Below are 22,592 nucleotides of genomic sequence, written 5' to 3'. Positions count from 1 at the left end.
ACAGAAGCTAGCTCTTCTGATTAAATAGTCAAGTGTACCATATTGTAATATAGTACTACCATTGAGTAGTATGTAAAATTTTCTTGCAATCTGTCATTAAAGGTTAATTGGTCAGAACTCTTTTAGAGAGTGAAAACTACAAAATCTCAGAAACAATATTCACAAATATTTCAGGACGACATTCAGATAATCTGAGATTTTAAAAGATAGCTTTTAAAAATTTGATTTGGGGGCAGTTAGGTGGCACAGTGGAGAGAGCACCAACCCTGGAGTGAGGAGGACCTGAGTTCAAATTCAGTCTCAGACACTTAATAATTGCCTAGCTGTGTGACCTTGGGTAAGTCACTTAACCCCATTGCCTTAAATAAGTAAAGCATTTTAAAAAATTGATTCTTTTTCATGATTTGCCAAACACTGGATCTGAAAAGATGAAAATAGAGTTTGTGAACTGGTGAATGAATCAGAGGACTGAGAGTAAAGAAACCTAGATTCATCTCAAAACTTTATAGGGTCTCTTTTTTACTAACAAGCTAAGTGTCCATGGGCAAGTAAATTAACTTTTAGTGAGTGATTATGTGTATGTGTGTGAGTATACATACTACATATGTGTGTAAATAGATACTATATAAGTGTGTATATTTATATATTGTCACTACATTTGTTTGTATAAATATATATATGCATATATATTGCTTTATAAATCTTAAATCTTTATATTAGTACTAGCCTTATTATTATTAATTTTTCTGAGTCTCAATTAATAAGGATTTGGATGCTTCATTTTTTTATTCAAAAGTCAATTGGAAGGCACCTCTTATATGAAGCACACCTTACAACTGAGTTATAGAATTGGGCTTTTAGAGACAATTAGGAATTCAACTATCTTTCCCCCTAAACTCTAATTACATGCCTGTGATTAAGTAGTTGCAGAGGCACTGGTTTTTTTTAATTCAATTTAATCAATAAAAAAAGGATTTTAAGTGTCTTTTATGAGCCAAGCATTGTACTGGGAGCTGGGGAAACAATAAAGATGGGAGGGATTTTACTCTCAAGAAACTTCTACTCTAGCTTATATTTGGGGTGATAGGGAGAAAAGGGGGGGATTGTACGTAAGTCTATACTTTTTCTATATATTTAAACATTTGACTTAAAAAAAGGAAACATCTCAGGTACCCAGTACTGGTTGAACTGAAATGCCCTTCAGTTCTAAGGAAGTGTGGGAAAGCATTTGAAAATGATAGTGTATATTTTATTACCTTCTGTTTCTTCAGCTTTTGAAATAACCTAATTATATCAGAAGTTTTCAAAGTACATAATTTTAAATAGTCTTTAAGTACTCTTTTTCCAATAAAAAACCATTTGTTAGTTTTTATGATGGAACAGATGTTGAATTTTCCCTGGAAATGTATTCTTCTTCCTTTGTATTCTCAGAACAAAAATGCAAAACTTAAGTTGTGATTTGCTTGTCTAGGAGGATGTCTTGTGTGTTGTTATCACATTCACTTACAATTTATAATTCACAGACTACCTCAAGAACATGTCAAATAAAGATTATTTTAAATTGGGAATTATACCTTGTAGCCTATTTATGGGCATTGAGAATTATTTTCAAAGAAGAAATGCAGAACCTAGAAATATTTCATTTCCTAATTTGTCATCTAAATAAAGCATATTAAATGAAGGTCAGAAATGAGAACTTTTCTAAGCAAAGAGGTCAAAGTTGACAACGTTTCATTAAAATAATGCTCTGACATCTTGGAAAAATTGAACCAGTTATACTGGTAAGCAACATATGAACTCTTCTAAGTCTTCTTTAGGTTCAACATACCCAGTCCCTTCATTGAATTCAGGGCTTGTCACCATTTCACTTGCCCTCCTCTGGATACATTTCAGCTTAAAATATGATGCTTAAAATCAAATAAATACTCTAGGTATGATCCCTGACCAAGGCAAATAGAGTGCAGCAGGACTATGATGTTTTTATTTCAGGAGGCTCTGCTCCTCAGTGCAGTCCAACTGTCACATCAACCTATTAATTCATATTCAATTTAAGTTCAGTCTATTTTATTATTCTTTGAGTCAACTGTATCTTTAATTCATGTGAGATAATGGTGTTTGAGTTAAAGACATTGTGCCACTCTGGACAGAGAATCGAATATGGAGTCAGGGTGGTCCCCGGGTTCAAATTCTGTGCCCTGAAACTTATTACCTATGTGCACCTAGGCAAATTACTTAACCTATCCGAGTTTCAGTTTCTCCATCTATAAAAGGAGGGGATCATACTGGATGACTGTTAAAGTTACTTCCAGTTCCAGATCTAAGCTGCCATAATTTTTTTTCTGAACTTTCTATTAAACATACCTTTTTCATTGTATATCTGTCAAATTTTAGAAATTAATTATAAGCCTTTAAATTTTTCCTATTAACTTTCATCTTTTAAAAAAAAAAATTTAGTCCAGTCAGGATCTTTCTGAAATCCAAAATCCTTTCATACTCTTTCCATAAATAGTATAATTTGATCCAGTTTCAGACACTTAATACTTACTTAACTATGTAACCTTAGGCAAATCACTTAACCCAATTGCCTTGCCAAAGTCAAAAACAAAACAAAACAAAACAAAACAAACCACAGATAGTATTTTGCAATTAGATAGAAAAAAGAATTAAATGGATTTTGACTCCAAAGGGTTTTATTTAATTCAATAAACATTTATAAAGGGAAGAATTACATACAATATAATTGAGAGAGCACTGAGTCTCAAATCAGGTGTGGATCTGAATTCTGGCCACTGCTTAGTACCTATATGACCTTGAGTAATTCATTTTAAAAATGTTGAGTTTTAGTTTTCTTTGTAACATGAGGAGATTGAATTATATCATCTCTAAGATTCCTTCTATTTCTAAAACTATGATCCAAGATAATGGAAAGCAATTTGTTTGATACTGGAGACAAAAAAAGATGAAATAAAATAGAGATGCTTTGAAGCTTATAGTTTAATAAGATTGATAAGGAATATATACAAATAAGTATTATGTAAGGATACAAAATGGGAAGTACAATTGTAAGACCAGTTAAAGTGTTCCAAAATAAAAAGACAGAGATTTGTTGCTCAGAGATTATAAAATATTGCGTGGGAAGGAGAAAGCTTGGGGCTTTCTCCAGCAGACAGGAGGAAGAAATAGGCATTCCTGGTTTGGGAGATGTTATAAACAAAAGCAAGGACATGAGAGTTGGACTGTAATTAGAGATGACAAACTCCACTTTGGCTGCAACATAGAGTATGTGATGAAAACAATAGTGTGAGACAAACAGAAAACACTGGAGCCAGATTTTCAGGATGAGCAATTGGTATTTAGACAATGAGGAGTCAGTAAAGTTACCCACTACCACTTTTTGAAAGAAAAGGAGCATTATAATCATACTAGTGCATTATTTTTTGTAGTGCCTGTTTTAAAGAAAAGGGAAGAGATTGGAGACTGAAGGACCAATTAGGAAACTATTACAATAGGTGAAAGGTGATAAATTCCTTAACCAGACTAATGGACTATGAGTTGGAAGTGGGGAACAGATGTTAGAGATATTTTGGAGATAGAATCGATAGTGCTTGAATACTGATGGAAGGTTAAGTAGAGATAAAAGTCCAAGACTATTACAATATTTTAATCTTGCCTTGCTGGTTGACACTAGTATCTCAAGAAAATAAATTAGAAGAAGGTGCAGGCCTGAGGTGATAGGTGGTAAATGAGGAGCTAATTTTTGGATGTGTTGAGTTTGAAATCCCTACCAAAAATCCAAGTTGAAACTTTGAAGAAAATTATCACTAGATATTTGGGTTTGGGATTCATCTGTATAGAAATGATCACTAAAGCCAGGTGAGCAGATGAGTTTACCAAGACAGAATAAAAATGGAGTCTTATGAAAATGTTTCTCAGATTCTATTGCTATAATCCTTCAGACATAGGAAGAGAAAAATGAAACAGAGAAAGATTGAGAAGATGAAGTCAGGCACTTAAGAGAACTGGGATAGAGCAATATCATGAAAGACAAAGGAGAAAAGAGTATCAAGACTAAGGGACTGATCAGAATTGTGAAATGCTATAGAAAAGTAAGAGACAATGAAGAACAAGAACATATTAATGGATTTGACTAATAGTTTCTTACCTTGAATAAAATTGTTTTGGAAGAAAAATGAGGACAGAAACTATACTGCAAGGGCTTATTTAATGGTGATAGAGAGAGGAGACAAGGATTGCAACCTACTTTTTCTACAAATTCAGCTATGAAAGGGAGAGGGAGAAAGGATAGCATTGATGTTTTATTTTTGTTTATGGCAAAAGAAGGTTAGTAAAGATGGTTGACTGATCATATCATGAGCTAAGTCAATTGCGCAAGGAACCAGTTCTTTAGAGGAAAAAGAAATTTTAAAAGAGGATATATTGAAAATACATAAAAAGAATGTACTGTTTTATAAGGTAGTGCTTCCCCTAGAGATTAATGGATCACGTGAGGGGAAGGTTGTAAGATTCAGATGGGATCAGATGTTACATTAAATGATGTCTGAGGTCCCATCCTCATCTGAGATTTTGTGATTTTCCTTTCGAGAGAGGTGAATAAAGGTCAAGAAAGTTTAGAAGGCTGGAAGAGAGAAATTGAAATATTGTATGTCAAATAATCTCAATCTTCTCAATAAAGTAGGAGGAAAGACGATTTTAAGGGAATGAAATAGTGAGGGGTGAAATGAGGTCCTAGAGAAGAGAAGGTCTGGTATAACTGCTGAGATACTTCAGGGAAAGTTATAATGAGCTTAAAAGAGCTGATTAAAAGTTACTTCCAGGAGTGATGGCATCTTTGAGGTTATATAGTTTAAATTTCAGAAGAACCCAGTTAGCTTAGCTTCATTTGGCAAATTGAAAGTAGGATTGGAGTGAATAGATAATGGAATTATGTAAGTTTAGCTAGCAGCAGCAGCAGTGACAGCAGCAGTGGCAGTGGTGGTGGCAGTGGTGGTGGTGAATGTGTTAATAGTGCTGGTAGCAGCACTTTTAGTAGTAACAGTAACATCATTATATTATATGATTTTTTATTAATATAGTTAGCATTTATACATCATCTCATTTGATCCCCTCAGTAACTGATAAATAACTGCTATTTTTATCCTTGTTTCTGATGAAGAAACTGAAGTTGAGAGAAAATAAAGACATGTCCATGGTCATATAGATAGTAGTTATCTGAGGCAGGTTTTGAATTCAGATCTTGATAACTTCAGGTCAGGTAACCATGTGGCATGGAAATTCAGGATTAACTTTCAAAGTCTATGCCAATGGAATGAAAACTTGAACAGTTTGGGGCTCGAATGGATGCCTATCATCTGAGGACTAGGTCCAGCAACTTTTCCGTGGATGATACAAGGAAAGCCAAATATAAGGTTAGTGAATTTTCTATTTATAGTTCTTTATTGTACCATATTATTTCTCTTTGATATTTTGTAGCAACAATCAAAAGTTAAAAAGCAACGTGTGAAGAACAAAAGAAAGATAGACATTTTGAAGAAATGTGTGGAAGACAAAATTCACATCTTTGCTGAACAGGCCAGTGAAGACCTCCTTGAGAAGGTAAGTCAAAATCTCCAGATATATTTCTCTTCTCATATAAAAGATTACCAATATTAAATGGCTCAAAAAAATCATAGCATCTATTTTCTCTCTTTTGCTTCTCTCATTTGCAGCTCAGTTTTTACATTGATTTTGCATTTCTCTCCATATGAATTTTCAAAATGAGAAGTAGGTTAGGTTAAAGTGGAAAACCCATGAAACTATGAAGCTTAAGTTCTAGTCTCAGATGTAAAACTTAATTAGCTTTGTGTCTGGCAAAATCATTTCTCCTACTCTGAGGTTTATTTTCTTCATGGGTGATGATTATAATATTAACTACTAATATGTACAGTGATAAGCATTTTTTTCTATTGAACAGGTAAGGAAACTGAGACCCAAAGAAGTGAATGATTTCCCTAACTCTGTGCAGCTAGTATATATCAGTGTCAAGATTTTTAACTCTGATCTCCTGATATCAAAATCTATGTTTTTTCTCCTAGAGCCCTGGAGAGAACTAGATGATCTTTTATGACAGTCTATTACTGGTAAAAAAAGAAAAGAATGTAAAGAGGCATAACACTTTTATACTAAAGATCTTACTCCTTAGAGATAATAAATGAAGTAAAAAATTGGGAAATACTAACCTATAAAGGCTTCGTCAATACTTACCTTGAGTAATTTGATTTTATGAATTTCATCTGAGTGATGTGGTGATATTGGAGGCTTTCCTCAATCTGACTCCTTATCTACCTTTATAGACTTATTTCATAGTATTTTCTACTAAAAGGTACAGTCAGTGGATAGAGCACTGAACTTGGAGTCAGAAACACATGAATTCAAATCTGGTCTTAAATATTTACCTAGCTGTGTGACCCTGGGCAAGTCATTTAACCTTTCTTCCTCAATTTCTTCAAATAAGAACAATAGCACTAACCTTCTGCACATTGTTGGAGGAATAAAATTAGATATTATTTGAAAAATACTTAACACAGAGTCTGACACTTAACAGGCACTTAAATGATAATTACAAATTTTAAATTAAATAAATAGAATTAAAACCAAGAGAAAACTATGTATAGATCAAGTGGCATGACTGTAGAATATAATATAAGTTCAGGTTCCCACTGTCTCAGCAATCTTTCAGAAAACCAAATTACTCTTCCACTCTTATATTTTGTAACTTTGTGGCTTATCTTGTGGTTGCTCTGAAGTCAATTAATCATCAAACATCTTCCAGAATATGGTATTTAATTTCCTTTGCCTGGGCTAAGTTGTGACAAACTGCAAAAGAAATCTCAAGCATGCACCTCACATTGTGTGACTGTTCAAGCCTATGTAAATTAAACTGAGTCCATCCATGTCCACACCTCTGAGTATTCCCTGCGGTAATTGGTTTGATTTGTTTAGCTGTTTTTTTTTTTTTCTCCAAGATCTCTTTGTTATTCTCTGAAGGGGAATGTTTCTAACAACACATAAAGGAATTTTTCTTGTTCTAATCAGAGCATTGTCTGGATTTTATTATTACATTTCATAATTACAGAACAACTTGAAGATAATTTTGTTAGTGGATGACTCTCCACATCCTTGATCTTTGTACTCTGTAATAATAACTGAATTCCTATTAAGGACTCCATTATGGGACTGAAAAGACTGATAATTACATGCAAACCACTATTACTATTTGGTTTCTGACCATAACCCCCCACCATTTTTAGAACTGGGACTCTGATAATAAATTAGATAGTGAAATTTTACTTCCCTTTATACAGGTGAGAAAACTTAAGAGTAAAGAGGCAGATGATTGATTGCCTGACAAGAATATATTGAATAGCAAACCAAAATCAGACTTTGAAATCAAACTTTGAAACCTGGTTTCTCCCTGAGTTCAAATATGACCTCAGATACTTACTAGCTATGTGACCTTGGACAAGTCCCTTAGTCTATTTACCTCATCTATAAAGTGAGCAGAAGAAGGATGGCAAACCACTCCAGAATCTTTGCCTAGAAGATCCATAATGATGTCAGAAGAGTCAGAAACTACTGAAAAACCACTGAATCCTTTTGAACCTTAATCCTACTCAAAATCACAATATTGTAGAATGTTGAGTTGCGTGAATAGCATATCTACTTCAGGAAGAGAAAGGATATCAAGTTGAAAGAAATTTTAAAGATATTCTAGTCCAATAGAGTCAAATAAGTGACATAATGACTTAGAAAAACCACAAATTAGTATTTGTTATTTGATTTATTAAACATTTCCCAATTGCATTTTAATCCAGTTCTGTACCTCTGACCAGATCACTCATTTTGCAGATGAGAAAATTGAAAACAAGAGAGAAGTTATTGACCAAGGTTACAAAGCTAGTAAAGTGCCAGAGCCAGGACTTAAACCAAGATCTTCTGGCTTCAGATCTGCTGTGATTTCTACTACCTTATTCTCCTTCTATGTGTGTTTTTCTCTTCCTGAAAAGATTTTAAATTTCCTCAATATTACCTTAACAAAATTAATCAGAGATAGTACTATTTTTAAAAAAGAATGTGTTTTTATAGTTGCCCAAATCTGGGAACAAAGTGGTAGCATCAATTAGGAAATGACAGAAGGGGGCAGCTAGGTGGTGCAGTGGATAGAGCACTGGCCCTGGAGTCAGGCATACCTGAGTTCAAATCTGACCTCAGACACTTAATAATTACCCAGCCCACTGCCTTGCAAAAACCTTAAAAAAATAAAGAATGAAAATTATAGAAAGAACTTTGATATATATAACTGAAATGGAATTTATTATGTAACAACATATGATGGTATCTGGAATTCAAAAAATTAACCCATCAGAAACATTTATGAAGTTGTCTATTGTGCTCCAGAACTGGGCATATCTGGGGACATCCTTGAATAAAAGCTAGCTCCTGTCCTCAAAAAGTTAACATGTTAACATGCTACTGAAAAGATGCAATATTTCTATAAATAAATAAATAAATATAGACTACATATAAAATACAATTTGCTGTTATGGAGTTGGGGAGGATAGCAAAGAAGTCTAAACCAGTTCAGAATTAGGAGCAGGAACTAGAACCAAGATGACAGAGGGAAAGGATTCCCTATTTGACAGATGATTTTTCCAAAAGGATGGAAACAGAAGATGAAATCTTATGTGCAAGAAAGAGCAAATGGGTGGATTGCCTTGAATACAGTGTGTGAAGTCAAGAATTCTCTTATCAGTCCACAGAGTTAACCTAAACCAGACTGTGAAATACTAAAAAAATGAACAGAGAAGTTTTTATTTTATCTTAAAGGCATTTGGGGTCCACTGAAGCTTATCTAACAGAACAGTGTCAGACCTGGTCAAACTCTTACTGTAAGAATATCACTTTGATAGTTCTGTGGAAGATAGATTAGAAAGTGGATAAATTGGATGCAGAAAGATGAATGAGGAGGTTATTGCAGTAGATTAGGTAAGAAATTATGACTGCCTGGAAAAGAGCCAATGTGGTACCTGGTAGTCAGAAGAGGACATAGGTGAGAAATATTGAGGAAGTGGAATTGACAAATGATGGTAATTCATTAGATTAGTAATGAATGAAAAGAGTTAAGAATGCTTTTAGATAACAAAGGTGTGATGAGAAGAATGATGATTTCTTTAATGGAAATGCAGAAATAAAAAACTAGAGTGGGTTTGGGAGAAAGATGATTTCTGTTTTGAACATGTTAATTTTCAAATACCTAGGGGACATCTAGGTAGATATGTCCTAGAGACACCTGATGATGTTCATCTAAATATCTTAAGAGACAGGGGCGGCTAGGTGGTGCAATGGATAGAGCACCGGCACTGGAGTCAGGAGGACCTGAGTTCAAATCTGAACTCAGACACTTAATAATTACCTGGCTGTGTGGCCTTGGGCAATCCACTTAACCCCATTTTCCTTGCAAAAAAACTTAAAAATACAATCTAAAAAAACACCTAAAAATAAGCAAACAAACAAACAAATAAATATCATGAGAGAAATGAAAACTAGATCTCTAGATCTGGGATTCATCTGCATAGAGATGACAGTTGAATTAATAGTTATAGATGTGTGTCAATTGATGAAGAGTGAAATAAACATGACTAAAAAGAAGAATATATAGAATAATCATGGCACTATAAATGAGATGATCACTGAGTAATGAAAAATCATTAATCTCAGATAAAAATAATAGTGATGTTGAGAATGAGAATGATGACAATGATACCTTGCATTTATATAGTATTTTAAGGTTTATTGAAAATTTTGGTATATTATCTTGCTTTTATCCTCATGACCATCATATTATAATAATGTTATCCATTACATTATTGTATATTTTATGTTATTATATGTAATAATGTTTTATGATAATATCATAATATGTGTTATTGGCCCCATTTTGCATATAAGGAAACTGAGTCAAGCAGAAATTAAATCATTTGTTCACTGTTACATAGCTAGTTAGTATCTGGAATTGGATTTAAGCTCAGGTCTTGCTGATTCTAGGCTCAGCCCACTACAATGCCTCTAGAATTGCTCTCTTCTCTCCCAACTGCTTGGTTAGAATTCTCTATATTATATATTGTCAGAAAGGGTAATTGTCTTAGATATTTTACTTATCAAATTTCTTTTATATTTATCAAATATATATTTCTTTGTTAGGAGGAAGAGTTCAAGTTTAAAGGATGGGATGGAAAATGGCAGATAGAAAGTAGGACAGCATTTCAAGAAATAGCATATATAAAAATAAGGGCAATAACAACAAAAAGAAACAACTTTTTTAAAAAAATAAAGAAAAGCTTACATGATAAACTGGGTATGCTGCCTCTCCTCTGTGCATAATGTAGAAGTCATGAATACAGCCAAGTATAAAGTGGTATGCAATGAAAACCTTATTTGTCAGTGACCTTTAATGACAGGCCATCTTTGAAAGAGTATCCTTTCACATCAATAAATGCCAGTGGAGTAGAACTTCCTAATTTAATAACTTTCATGTTCATCTAAAACTGATTGATTGAATCTTTTGGTGTCTGTGCAGTGTTCATTTAGATTTTTCATTTTTAATATGGTTATATAAAATTAAATCCCAAAGCTTTGTACTGCATGCCAAAAAAATCCAGGTTTTTGTATCCAGCAGAGACATCAGAGGGTTGTGATATTGTATAATGCAAACAAAGAAACACTTGCTATCATCTACACTAAAGTGTAATTAGGGGGATGATGCTTGGGTAGGAGCCAGAGTTGGCAGGGTGTGTGGTAGAATTAAATTCAAAGAATATTCATAAGGCTCCCACTATGTTCAACGTCCTGAGTTTGCTAATTGAGAAAGAGAAATAAGAAATAGAAATTTTGCCTGCCCTTTGCATGCCTGCCCTTTATAATCCAAAGGAAAAAAAAGAATAATCCAAAATAACTCTAGATGTGCAAAAAAAAAGTGCAAATGAAGCAAAAGTAGGATAAGAACTTTGAGGAGAGTGAGTTGGCTTTCACCTAATAGGTTGAAATAGGAATGTGGAATAAATATGCAGACTTTATGTGGGCCTTGAAGGAGGGAAAAAATGTCAATACATGTATATGTCCTGAATCAATGGAAGCCCATTCTTGGCAAAGGAAGCAACACGAAAACTGTAAGCATAATAGGAACTTCATAAGTGTTTTTAATTGAGTAAGCAAAGGCTGGAGGATGAGAGAGAGGCAAGGATAAGAATAGGAAGAAAAGAATAATCCAATTTGACTATTCCTCAAAGGCCTGTAGACAGGAAGCTAGATGGAAGCTAGATGATATGACCGTAAATGCTAGAATGGGAAGGGGGAGGAGGGTTTGTTTGGATTTTATTTGGTATCTAATGGTTAACTATGCAAGGCATCCAAGCAGATGTACAGATCATTGCATCAAAGCAATTACTGGATCAAAGTTGAGAAAAGAATAAAAGAGGCAAGGCCTATATTGTATAGTCATAGAAATAACACTGATCTGGGAACAGGAATCAGAAAAACCCAGCATCTAGCTTTAAATGCACTACTGACTTGCTGTTCCATTTTGGATGGGACATGACCCCTCTATGCCTTATTTCCCTCATATGAAAAATGGGTATAATAATATCAGACCTACTCACATCTTAAGATTATGAAACTTAAATGAGGCATTGTGTGCATATGCAAGATTATGGGGTAATTTTATTTTAATAATTAATTTGATATTTTATTTCTGTAACAATTCAAAAGATCCATCAGTATGGGCATTTCTTCCTCTGATGCAAATTAGTATTTCCAGATGTTTCCTTTAATCTATGGCAAAATAATTCATGATCCGGTGTGTAATTTTCTGATAATGATCTTAGGCAAGTCCTTAAAGACAGACACTTTGCCAGGCCTTGTGCCCCAGTACAGTTCAATTTAGTGAGTCCAAGTTTACTTTCATGCTATGAGGGATAAGAACAGAATTTAGCAAAAGATATGTTATATAACATATTATCAGCAAATTTAGTTCAACAAATATCTCTGGCAATTTCCATGTATGAATGGTTCTGGGTAAACACCAAGACAAAAATGAAATATCTCCTTTCCACAGGGAGCTTGCATTACACTGGAGCGATGTCAAGTACATAGATAAGTAAATACAGAATTAATTGAGGTGGTAGAAAACACAAGGAAGATTTTAGGAGGAATTAACTTCTGAATCAAAAATGGAAAGGTTCACAGAGATGGACTTGGAAAGGGGCACCTGTCTTATATAAAGGGACAAATTGGGGGAGGAAATGTCATATTTGAAAAACTAACACATTTGGAGAGAGTTTGGCTGCAATCTAGTTTATGTAAAAAAGAATTAGCTGGGGGGAAAACTGAGAGCAAATTGGCTGATTTCTACCAATTGTTAAAGCAACAAAGATGTTCCCTTCGTAGAGAATTGTCTTGGATTTAGAAAGACTTGATATTTGAATCTTGTTTCAGACTTGTTAGTTTAACCTCTGTCTGCCTAAATTTCCTTAACTGTAAGATTAGGATTATAATAATCCCTCCTGGGGTATTATCAAGATCAAATGAGATACTTGATAGTTGATAATTGATAATCAATTGTAATTGACAATTACAAAGAACAGGATGTGTTGGAGAAGTGAAATGGATGCTACTGGAATAAGAATGAGCAATGCTATTATCAGGATTACAAATTTGGGAGATCATGCAACTCCAAAACTATAAGCATATCATCTACAGACTATAAGGTGCCCCCTTAGCTGTTGGGATTTATATGAGGTTATAGTTACTAAAAAGAATATCCATCAATCTACTAATAGGCTGGAAAAAGAACAAAAAACAGGTATGAGGATCAGATTTGGGATTGTGGTTTGGTAATGAGTATATTTGGGAAAAGACATTGAAAGGAGGCTTTAGGATAAGGTTTGCATAGCTTGTACAAATGTTACTTGAGAGCACTCAGGACTCAAAAATATTATAGCTTGACAATTTGAGATCAGTCTTACTCAGGCACAATAGTCTGACCGCCACAATACTATTTGTATAGTGCTGCACTAAATCTTAAAATTCTATATAATATTGTATTATTGTTGTTGTTGAAGAACCAAGATTTACTTGTAATGGTTTTAAAATAGAAATTGAAAGGAGATTTGAGCATTTGTTGCTAAGATAAATTTAAGTTATGAATGTTATAAAGTTTTTATGAGGCTTCCATATCCCCAATCCCTCTCTGAATATGGGATTGACAGTAAAGGCCATAAGCATTAATTGAATCCCTACTATGGACAAGACAACGGGTTATACTCTGAGAATACAAATGCAAGCAAAAAGAAAGAAAATCTCTGACTTTAAGAAACTTACAATTAATGGAGGAATATACCATGTTAAAGGGGCTTGAAAGGGAGAGGACAGAGGCAGCAGAAGATTTATTCCTTAAGGCAGTTTGATGATGCAGTGGACAGAGTCCTGGACTTGGAAGTAGGAAGATTGTAGTTCAAATTTGGACTCAGACTTGTACTTGTTTTGTAATCCTGGAAAGGTCACTTAATCTCATTTTCCTCAGTTTTCTCATCTGTCAATGAAAAGCTTTTTGTGAGGCTCAAATGAGCTGATATTAGTAAAGCACTTTCCAAACCTTAAAACACTACAATAAATGTTAGTTATTCTTATTATTTCAATTATTGTTATTATTTTCTGTAACTGAAAGTAGCTTGTCTTTTGGTCATTCAAGGATGGAAAATAAAGATCCAGCAAGAAGTTTGGGTTGCCAATGGCCAGGAAGGAAAGGAAAGTCTTAATTCATGCTGATTTTAGCTATTTTATGTCCCAAATGGCTTTACAACAGGGTTGAACAGCCCACTAGGCCTCTCTTTTCCCCCTGAATTCCTTTACTTTCTTTATCTCTTAAATAATTTTTCTCCTATGGCAGCAAAATAACCTTTAAAAAAAATACTCACGTAAATAAGGCCAAGGTGATTTTGAATGAGAAGCCTTGAGAGAAAATTGTGTATTTGTCGCCATTCTTTTATATTTTTGTTGTTGTTGTTATTTTAGTCATTTCTTGATTGTGTCCAACTCTTTGTGACTCCATTTTGGGGTTTTCTTGGCAGTGATACAGAAGTGATTTGCCATTTCCTTATCCAGCTCAATTTACAGAAGAAAAACTGAGACAAACAGGATGAAGTGATTTATCTAGGGTCACCCAGCTAAATATTATGTTTGAGGTTAGATTTGAATTCAGGAAAATAAATCATTCTGACTTCAGGCCCAGCACTCGATCCCCTGAACAATCTAGCTGCCCTAAAGTATCAACTTTTTGCTATTTTATTCTTGGCTATATTTATGAATGCAAAACTTTATTATCATAAACTACCTAAAGGTATGTATCAAAGACAGCTGCATCCCAAGCTCTTTTGCCTTCTGGAATATCATAGTCCAAGCCCTATGAGCCCTGAATGTGGATGCTGCTAAGTCCTATGTAATCTTGACTGTAGCCCCATAATATTTTAATTGTTTTGTTCTAGATGCTTGTAGTATTTTCTCTTCATCTTGGAGTTCTGGAACTTGGCTATAATATTCCTGGGTGTTATATTTTTGGATCTCTTTCTGGAGGAGACCAGTGGATTCTCTCAATTTCTATTTTACCCTCTGCTTTTAGAATATTAGGGCAATTTTACTATAGAAATTCTTTTAAAATGAAGTCAAGGCTCTTTTTCCTGATCATGACTTTCAGGTAGCCCAATAATTTTAAAATTGTCACTCTAGGTCTGTTTTCCAGATCTGTTGTTTTTTTTAAGTAAGATATTTCATGTTTTCTTTTAGTTTTTCATTCTTTTGATATTGTTTTATTGTAACTTGATTCCTCACAAAGTCTTCAGCTTCCTTTAGCTCCATTCTACATTTAAAGGATTTGTTTTCTTCAGAGAGCTTTCTTATCTCCTTTTCCATCTGGTCAGTTCTGCATTTTAAGGTATTTTTCTCCACATTAACTTTTTGAATTGTTTTTTTTTTCATTTGATGTAAATGAATGTTTAGTATATTGCTTTCATTCACATTTTTTTGGATCTCCTTGATTAAACTGTTGGCATGGTTTTCATGTTTTTCCTACATCTCCTTCATTTCTCTTCTAAATTTTTCCTCTACCTCCCTGACTTGGTTTTCAAAATCTTTTTTGAGCTCTGAAATAGCCTGAGATAAACTTTTATATTTTTTAGAGGATTTAAATGCAGAAGCTGGAACTTTCTCATCTTCTGAGTATGTGTTTTGATCCTCCAGTGGGCCAAATTAATTGTCTATGGTCAATTTCTTTTTTTTTTCGTTTACTCAATTCTCCAGCCTGTTCCTTGGTTTGGGGGTCCTTCTGAGCTTTTGAGTATTATTGGGACACCCTGCAAGAATCTCAGTTCCTTCAAGGTCTTATGACAGGTTCTGACTGCTTCCCTTGTCTGTGCTTTGGTCTGTGGATGACCACAAGCACACCCCTCTGCCCTGGAGTTGTGAGGAAGGCCCCTGCTCTATGGCAATGGGGGCTCAAGACTGAGATCAGGTTCTGGATATGGACAAAGCACAAGAGTCCTGGCCCAGGGACAGAGGAGAGACCTGGACAGTCTCCCCCCATCCCCATACCTTCTGTGTGCTGAGTGCTCTGGAAGCAGCTGCCAGAAGGCTCTGCAGGCCTACTTCTGTTTCCTAGGATCTGGGTGTGCTGAGGGCTGCAGCTATGCTGATGGCAGTGGCTGCACCAAGGGCCACACTGGCTCCCACTCCCTTTGTCAGAGGTTTCCCCACTGATCTTCCAAGCTGTGCTTGATGTTTCCTTTGTTGGCAGGTCAAGAAACTGCTTCTGCTGCTGGGAGCCGGCACTTCCCAGGACCCAACCACCCAGCAGATGGTTCCTGAAAGACTGGAGGTCCCTTGCTCTGGTGCAATATTTCTGGCTGTGCTGTCACCCCTTCCACCCCTGCGGAACAGAGTTTTGCCACTATCTTCCAGGTTACCTTAGGCTGGAAAATTGCCTTCCTGGATCTTTCTGTGGGTTCTGTCTTTCAAAAATTTAGTTAAAGACCAGGATGGCTAGGTGGCACAGTGGATAAAACACCAGCCCTGCAGTCAGGAGTACCTGGGTTCATATCCGGTCTCAGACACTTAATAATTACCTAGCTGTGTGGCCTTGGGCAAGCCACTTAACCCTGTTTACCTTGCAAAAATTTAAAAAAATTTAGCTAATGATAATTTTAAAGATTTTTTGGAATATTTTGAAGAGAGTTTCTAGGAAAGGCTATTCTCATGCCACCATCTTGGCTCTGCCCCCCCTCCCCTAGTCATTTTTACAAAGAAAACTTCCTGAATCCTTTAAGCTGAAAGTGTTCTTTTCTTTACAGATTTTTTGCACAACACTTTCTGGATCACTCCTTTGACCCTATTACCCTCTGCCTTTTATTATACTTCTCTGTGTATATGTTGTATCCCCTGACAAAATAGTGTACAACTTTGAAAGGAGAGAATAGGCAGGCATATATTTTTATAACCTTGGCACTTACCACTTAGCCTTGTATGTGGTAGGCACTTAATAAATGCTTATTGGATTGTTAAATTGAATTGAATATGTTTTCCCACTTATCCATTATTTCTGGTGGCAGTTTAATGTTTTCTCAATTGGTTGTGGCAGGAATCTCTCATCTACCACTCAGCCATCCATTATTCATTCCCCTCTTCTAGATTTTATAATCTGTCATGTGTGCTGGGCTCATTAAAAATCCTTTCATCCAAATGTTCAACTCTTGCAAAGCAAGAGACTTAGTTTTCTAACATCCCTTTCCCACCTTAGCAGTTATACAGAGGTTACTGTTCCTAACACTTTAGGGATTATTATACTTTTTAATATAGTAATCATGTCCTGACTTTTCAGGTGAATACAAAAATCTAATCTAACCCATTTTTTCCAATTCATATTCTTTGACCTTTCTGAAACTTTTAACACTGAGGAACCATTTCTCTCATGTCTCCTTCCAAAAAATACTCTCCCCTCTCTTGGCTCCTCGGATAATACACTCTCCTGGTCCACTTCTGAATTCTTTAACTCACACTTTTGCTGGAACATAATGATTTTTACATATATCTAGGGTCTTCTTACTCCTTTTTCCACAATCTCTTTTTTGATGATCTCATCACCTCACATTGACACAATTATGATCTCTATGCAAATAACTATCAAGTCCATAGATATAGCTCTTATATCTACCTTTTAAAAACCACGGGATTGGGGGTGGCTAGGTGGTGCAGTGGACAGAGCGCTGGCCTTGGAGTCAGGAGTACCTGAGTTCAAATCCCGCCTAGCCTTGTGGCCTTGGGCAAGCCACTTAACCCCATTTCCTTGCAAAAAAAGTTAGAAAACACTAGGAGTGGCTAGGTGGTGTAGTGGATAAAGCACCGGCCTTGGAGTCAGGAGTACCTAGATTCAAATCCAGTCTCAGACACTTAATAATTACCTAGCTCTGTGGCCATGGGCAAGCCACTTAACCCCGTTTGCCTTGCAAAAATCTAAAAAATAAAAAACCCATGGGATTAGAACTACTTATGGTAGAGTCTAACTACTGAAGCAAGAACTCATTGTTAGGAAAAACGTACTCTAAGAAAAATAAGAAAGGAGTCTGACAAATTAGATTTAGATCAGCATCTCATATCATATTCTGCAACAAACTTCAAATGGGTATATGGCCTAGATATAAAATGTCACATACCAGATGAATTAGAGGACAGGGAAGGAAACATTTCTCCCAACTCTGTATTGGGGGAATAATTTTGAATAAATTTTATAAATGGACAATTTTCATTGCATAAAATTGAAAAATTCTTGCAAAAGCAAAATCATTGCACTGATGATAAAGCTTTGAATTGGTCTGATCAATCTGGAATTCAACTTGAAGCTATAACTAAAAATTACTAAGTTGTTCATAACCTTTGATCCAGTAATTCATATACCCAAAGAAATTGAGGTAGGAGGGAAAGGACTTATGCAACTCTGCCTCACTTAAATCTAATTCACATACAAGTCAAGACATTACCCTATGATATAATTGGCCCTCTTTGGAAAAGAAGGATGAACAGCAAACAAAGAACTGGAAAACTCAAGGTGTGCTCATCAATTACGGAATGCCTTCCCAAAAGATTGTGTATGAATATAAAAATATAGTGTTATTGTCCCATAAGAAATGATTAAAGGAATAGAGTCAGAGAACCTAGGCAACACTGATAGATACTAATGTGGAGTGAAGTTAGCAGAACTAGGAAAATGACTTGTATATTGAAAAATAACATTTTAAATTTATTTTTATTTTATTTTATTTTTTATTTTTTCTAAGGCAATGGGGTTAAGTGGCTTGCCCAAGGCCACACAGTTAGGTAATTATTAAGAGTTCAAGGCTGGATTTGAACTCAGGTACTCCTGACTCCAGGGCTGGTGCTCTATCCACTGTGCCACCTCTCTGTTAAAAAAGTAGGAAGCAAGTCTTGTGGAGTCAAAATTGATCATTGCATTATTTAGTTTCTTAAGTCTTTTCAGTTGTTTCTCTTTAAAATGTAATTTTTCAGGCGGCGGCCAGGTGGCACAGTGAATGTGTAGAAAGAGACATACTTTCAGACCAGGGCAACACATATTAAAAAGATGGCTCATTTGGGGGAGGGGGGAGGAAAGTGATAGAAAATTAAGAAAGTAACAATAATGCCAAGAAAAAAAACAAAAGAATGAATTATATAAAATATTTAAAATAGATTAGAAGGAAATTCAGAAAGGGACACAGATAACAAAACATTTTGAAAATATATGTTAACTTATTAAATATTCTTTTAAAAATTCAGGTTCTTATGCAATCTTTTTCTGTTCTTTTATGGAAAAGTGTTCGTGTTTGTTGACTTTCATCAAATTTATCATATTTAAGATTAAAAAAAATTATGGAGCACATCTGCAAGATTATTTCTTATGAATAGGGAAGTTTTGGCCATAAGACAGCAAAGTAACCGATATTGTCATTGAACCCTTGGTTGCATTATTAAAATGGCATTCAAATTAACTGAGTTAATCAGCCACTACATGAAACAATAGAGCTCATCTCTATCATGTCTGGAGAGTATTAAAAAGAAGAAAAATAGTTTTTCATATCTTCCCTGAATATTAGAATCAGAGAAAAATAGAATGCTTTAGAATCATAGAAACACAGAATAAGAAAAGATTAGCCCACCTCTTGGGGCAGCTAGGTGATATGGTGGATGGAATCCTGGAGTCAATTCACATCTATAGTTTCCTGAGTTCAAATCTGACTTTTGCCACTTACTACCTGTGTGACCCTGGGCAAGTCATTTATCCTTGTTTGCCTCAGTTTCTTCATCTGTAAAATGAGCTAGAGAAGGAACTAGCAAACCACTTCAGAAATTTTTGCCAAGAAAATTCTAAATAAGGTCATGAAGAGTTGAACACAAATGAAAAATGACTGAACAAAAGTCAATCCCTTGATCTATCAAAGAAATCCTCTCAATATTTTAGGTATTTAGTCTTCCAGCTTCTGGTAGAATACCATCAGTACTAGAGAGCTCTATTGTTCATAAAATATGTCTCTATATCTAGATTCCCAAGGAAAGACAACTGAACTCATGATTAGGAGACCTGAATTCACAAAGTGTCTCTAGAGATGGTTCCTCTGACCTAAGGTAGTTCTCAATGTGATGGAGAGTTGTGACTGCTGCAACCTCACCCACATCATAGAATTACTGACTTAGCACAAGAGGGGACTTCCAAGATCATCTATTACAAAGGAAAAACTGAAGCCTAGGGAAGTGAAAGGATTTACTTAGGGATTATTCATCTAGTGACAGACCTACCCTATGGACCCCTATAGGATTCTTTTACTCCAAATCCAGCAAAGACTCTTTTCACAAAAAGTTTCTTATTTTTAGCATCATTTGATTAAAGCATCATCAGGGTCATTGAATACTAAATTCTGTGGCTTATAATGTTTGAGGCAAGTGCCTGGATGTTACCAGATGATCAAGAATATAGAATACAGAAAATATAGAAAAAATATAGCCCAGTTCACTCACTGAATCTATACAATATAGGGAGTTGTTTTATCATCTCTTTCTCCATTTCTTTCATATATTCACACTATAGCTTGGTCCTGAGTAGTACAAACAATGACCACATATTGCTCTTTTCATCTAGAGTCTCAGTCAAAGATATATCCCCATACTTTGATCTTTGAGACAAAAACAAGGAAAATGAGTGACTAAGACAGGAAAAAGACAAGCAATTAAGGGTGTGTGTATTTAGGTGAGTTTGACTGTGGGAAGGAAATCTTTAGTTCAAAGAGAGGGGTTGTATACTGTACCCTGGTTCCTCTGGCTACCCCTTTCTCCTAAGTTTCTAGGCTGCTGAAGATCTGGAACTCTCACACTCAGGGACCATGAAGCCAATTCCAGAAGGACTGAGGTAGCTAGCAACCTTGCCAGACTGAATTGCTGGCTGCAAAACTACATCTTGATCTAGTATCTGACCCAGAGAGTAGTGACTTCAAGGACCAGAGCTTGTAAAATGAGGAGTTAAACTCAAATGGCCTTGGAAGTCCCTTTCAATTCGAAATCTGTCCTTCTGTAATCTATGCCAGACCTCTATAATTCTCTCTTTGATTTATTAGAATACTGACTGTTCCAGAAAGATTTTAATTAGAAGCATTTTGTTTTTCTTTTGGGGGAAATAGGGGAAGGAAGAAAGAGAGGAAGCGAGATGTGTATAGCTTTATTTTTACCAAGGCTGGAAATGAAAGAGATTCTCACATTTCAATCCTACTCTGATTACCAAAGAATTATAGGAAACCAGGTGCTGTTCCTGGAGTCAGGGAGGCCTGAGATCAAAAGTGACCTCAGATTGTTACTAACTGCATGATATTCAGCAAGTTAATTATATTCTGTCTGTCTCAGTTTCTTCAGTTGTCAGATGGAGATCATAATGGTACTTACCTGCCAGGGTTGTTATGAGGATAAAATCTGATGATATATGTAGAGTGTTTACCATAGTTGTGCCAAATAATTGATGCTATCTATATAAATATTTGTATATATTATATATGTATACATTTGATTTATTTGATACATATATATATATGCACATATACATATATGCTTGTTTTTGTCCATTTCTAGCTAGCACCAGATAATCCCTTCATAGGCAACCAGATAGTGCCACCATCTTCCATACCTGCTTCCTGGGTCTCACCATATCAATGTAAAATTAGTATAAATACTATTTGGCTTATCCCACTGCAGCTCAGAACACTGATAGAAGGAATTACATACCTTCATCATCTCCATTACCACCATCATGCTGCTACCACCACCTACTTAACAGTGTATTGTAGAAGGCATGATTTCTCTTATGTTAAGAATTCCTTCCCTTGAAACAGATCTCAGATCTTTGTTTCTTGAGTGGTGTTCATAAAAGTTCATTCCCTGGTAACCAACCTAAGATCCTTTTTAAGTTAGTCTTCAGGCAGAAGATACATAATTCATCATCATGTTCTTATTTAAAACTTTTCCATTTTTGTAGGTTATATACCAAACCTCAGATTCCATTCATAGCAAAGTATCTCCTAGACATTATCTCCTCTGCCTTGATCACCTGAAATGAAATAATTTGTATACATTTTGTGTTGACTTGTCTGCTCCCAGTATCTCTCTAAGCTCCATTGTTTTTTCATCTTTTCATTCACATTGCCTTACCTATAGTCAGCTAGTGCTTAATTAGAGAGGGTATCTAAACATCTTCTCTGTAATATAATGAAGGGAAGAGTGCTGATAGATCTATGGAAATCCTTTAATAAGGTCCTTAAAGAGGGACCACATCATCTTCATCAAGAAAGTTAGGGGTGAAGATTGTTTCTCTTAGACAAAACCAAAGGAATAGCTTTGTCACTACTCGTCCTGAGTCTTCTCCCCTTTAATTTAGCATTCCTTCCACTATTTGGTAATTCAAATAGAAGGGAATGAGAGGACAAGGAGAAATCTGTATGTGATGATAATGAAACTTTATATGGGGTTTCTTGATAGAAGGAAAGAGAAAGAATAGTCTGCCTAGGAAGGATGGGGAGTAGATGTCTTTTGGAAAAAGCAGAATTTCTAGTGTGCACTACCACTAGATCTTATTTTGATAGAATTTACCCATCTTTCCATATTACAGGTTAGATGTATTCTTTTTTTCTTAGAGATAAAAAAGACAAACTACTATGTATTGCAAATGTATTATTTTTTTGTCCTGTACTCAAAGGTCATCACTGTGAAAGGAAAGGCATGCCTGCAGGGGACATAATGAAATGCAAACTAGAAAGAACTTGCCTGAAAATCCTCTGAAATGAGAAGATTTAACTGTACATCATTTTGCAAATCAATTGGTATTCATTTACATAGTTTGAATATATAATGAACCTTGTCAATAACAACACAGAGAAATGCAAATGTACCTCAGGTCTTTTGGGACT

General features: G+C 35.2%; 1 protein-coding gene across 1 annotated transcript in view; it reads left to right on the top strand.

The window, feature by feature from the left end:
* Positions 1–22,592, top strand: part of EVC2 (EvC ciliary complex subunit 2) — a 205,009-nt gene that overhangs the window by 137,679 nt on the left and 44,738 nt on the right. Inside the window, exon 14 of the mRNA XM_074231593.1 lies at positions 5,491–5,613. Coding sequence (XP_074087694.1) covers positions 5,491–5,613 — 123 coding nt within the window. The remainder of the gene's footprint in view (positions 1–5,490; positions 5,614–22,592) is intronic.

The sequence above is a fragment of the Macrotis lagotis genome, chromosome 3, assembly GCF_037893015.1.
Source record: "Macrotis lagotis isolate mMagLag1 chromosome 3, bilby.v1.9.chrom.fasta, whole genome shotgun sequence".
Taxonomy (NCBI): domain Eukaryota; kingdom Metazoa; phylum Chordata; class Mammalia; order Peramelemorphia; family Peramelidae; genus Macrotis; species Macrotis lagotis.
This window is presented reverse-complemented; position numbering and strand designations above follow the sequence as displayed.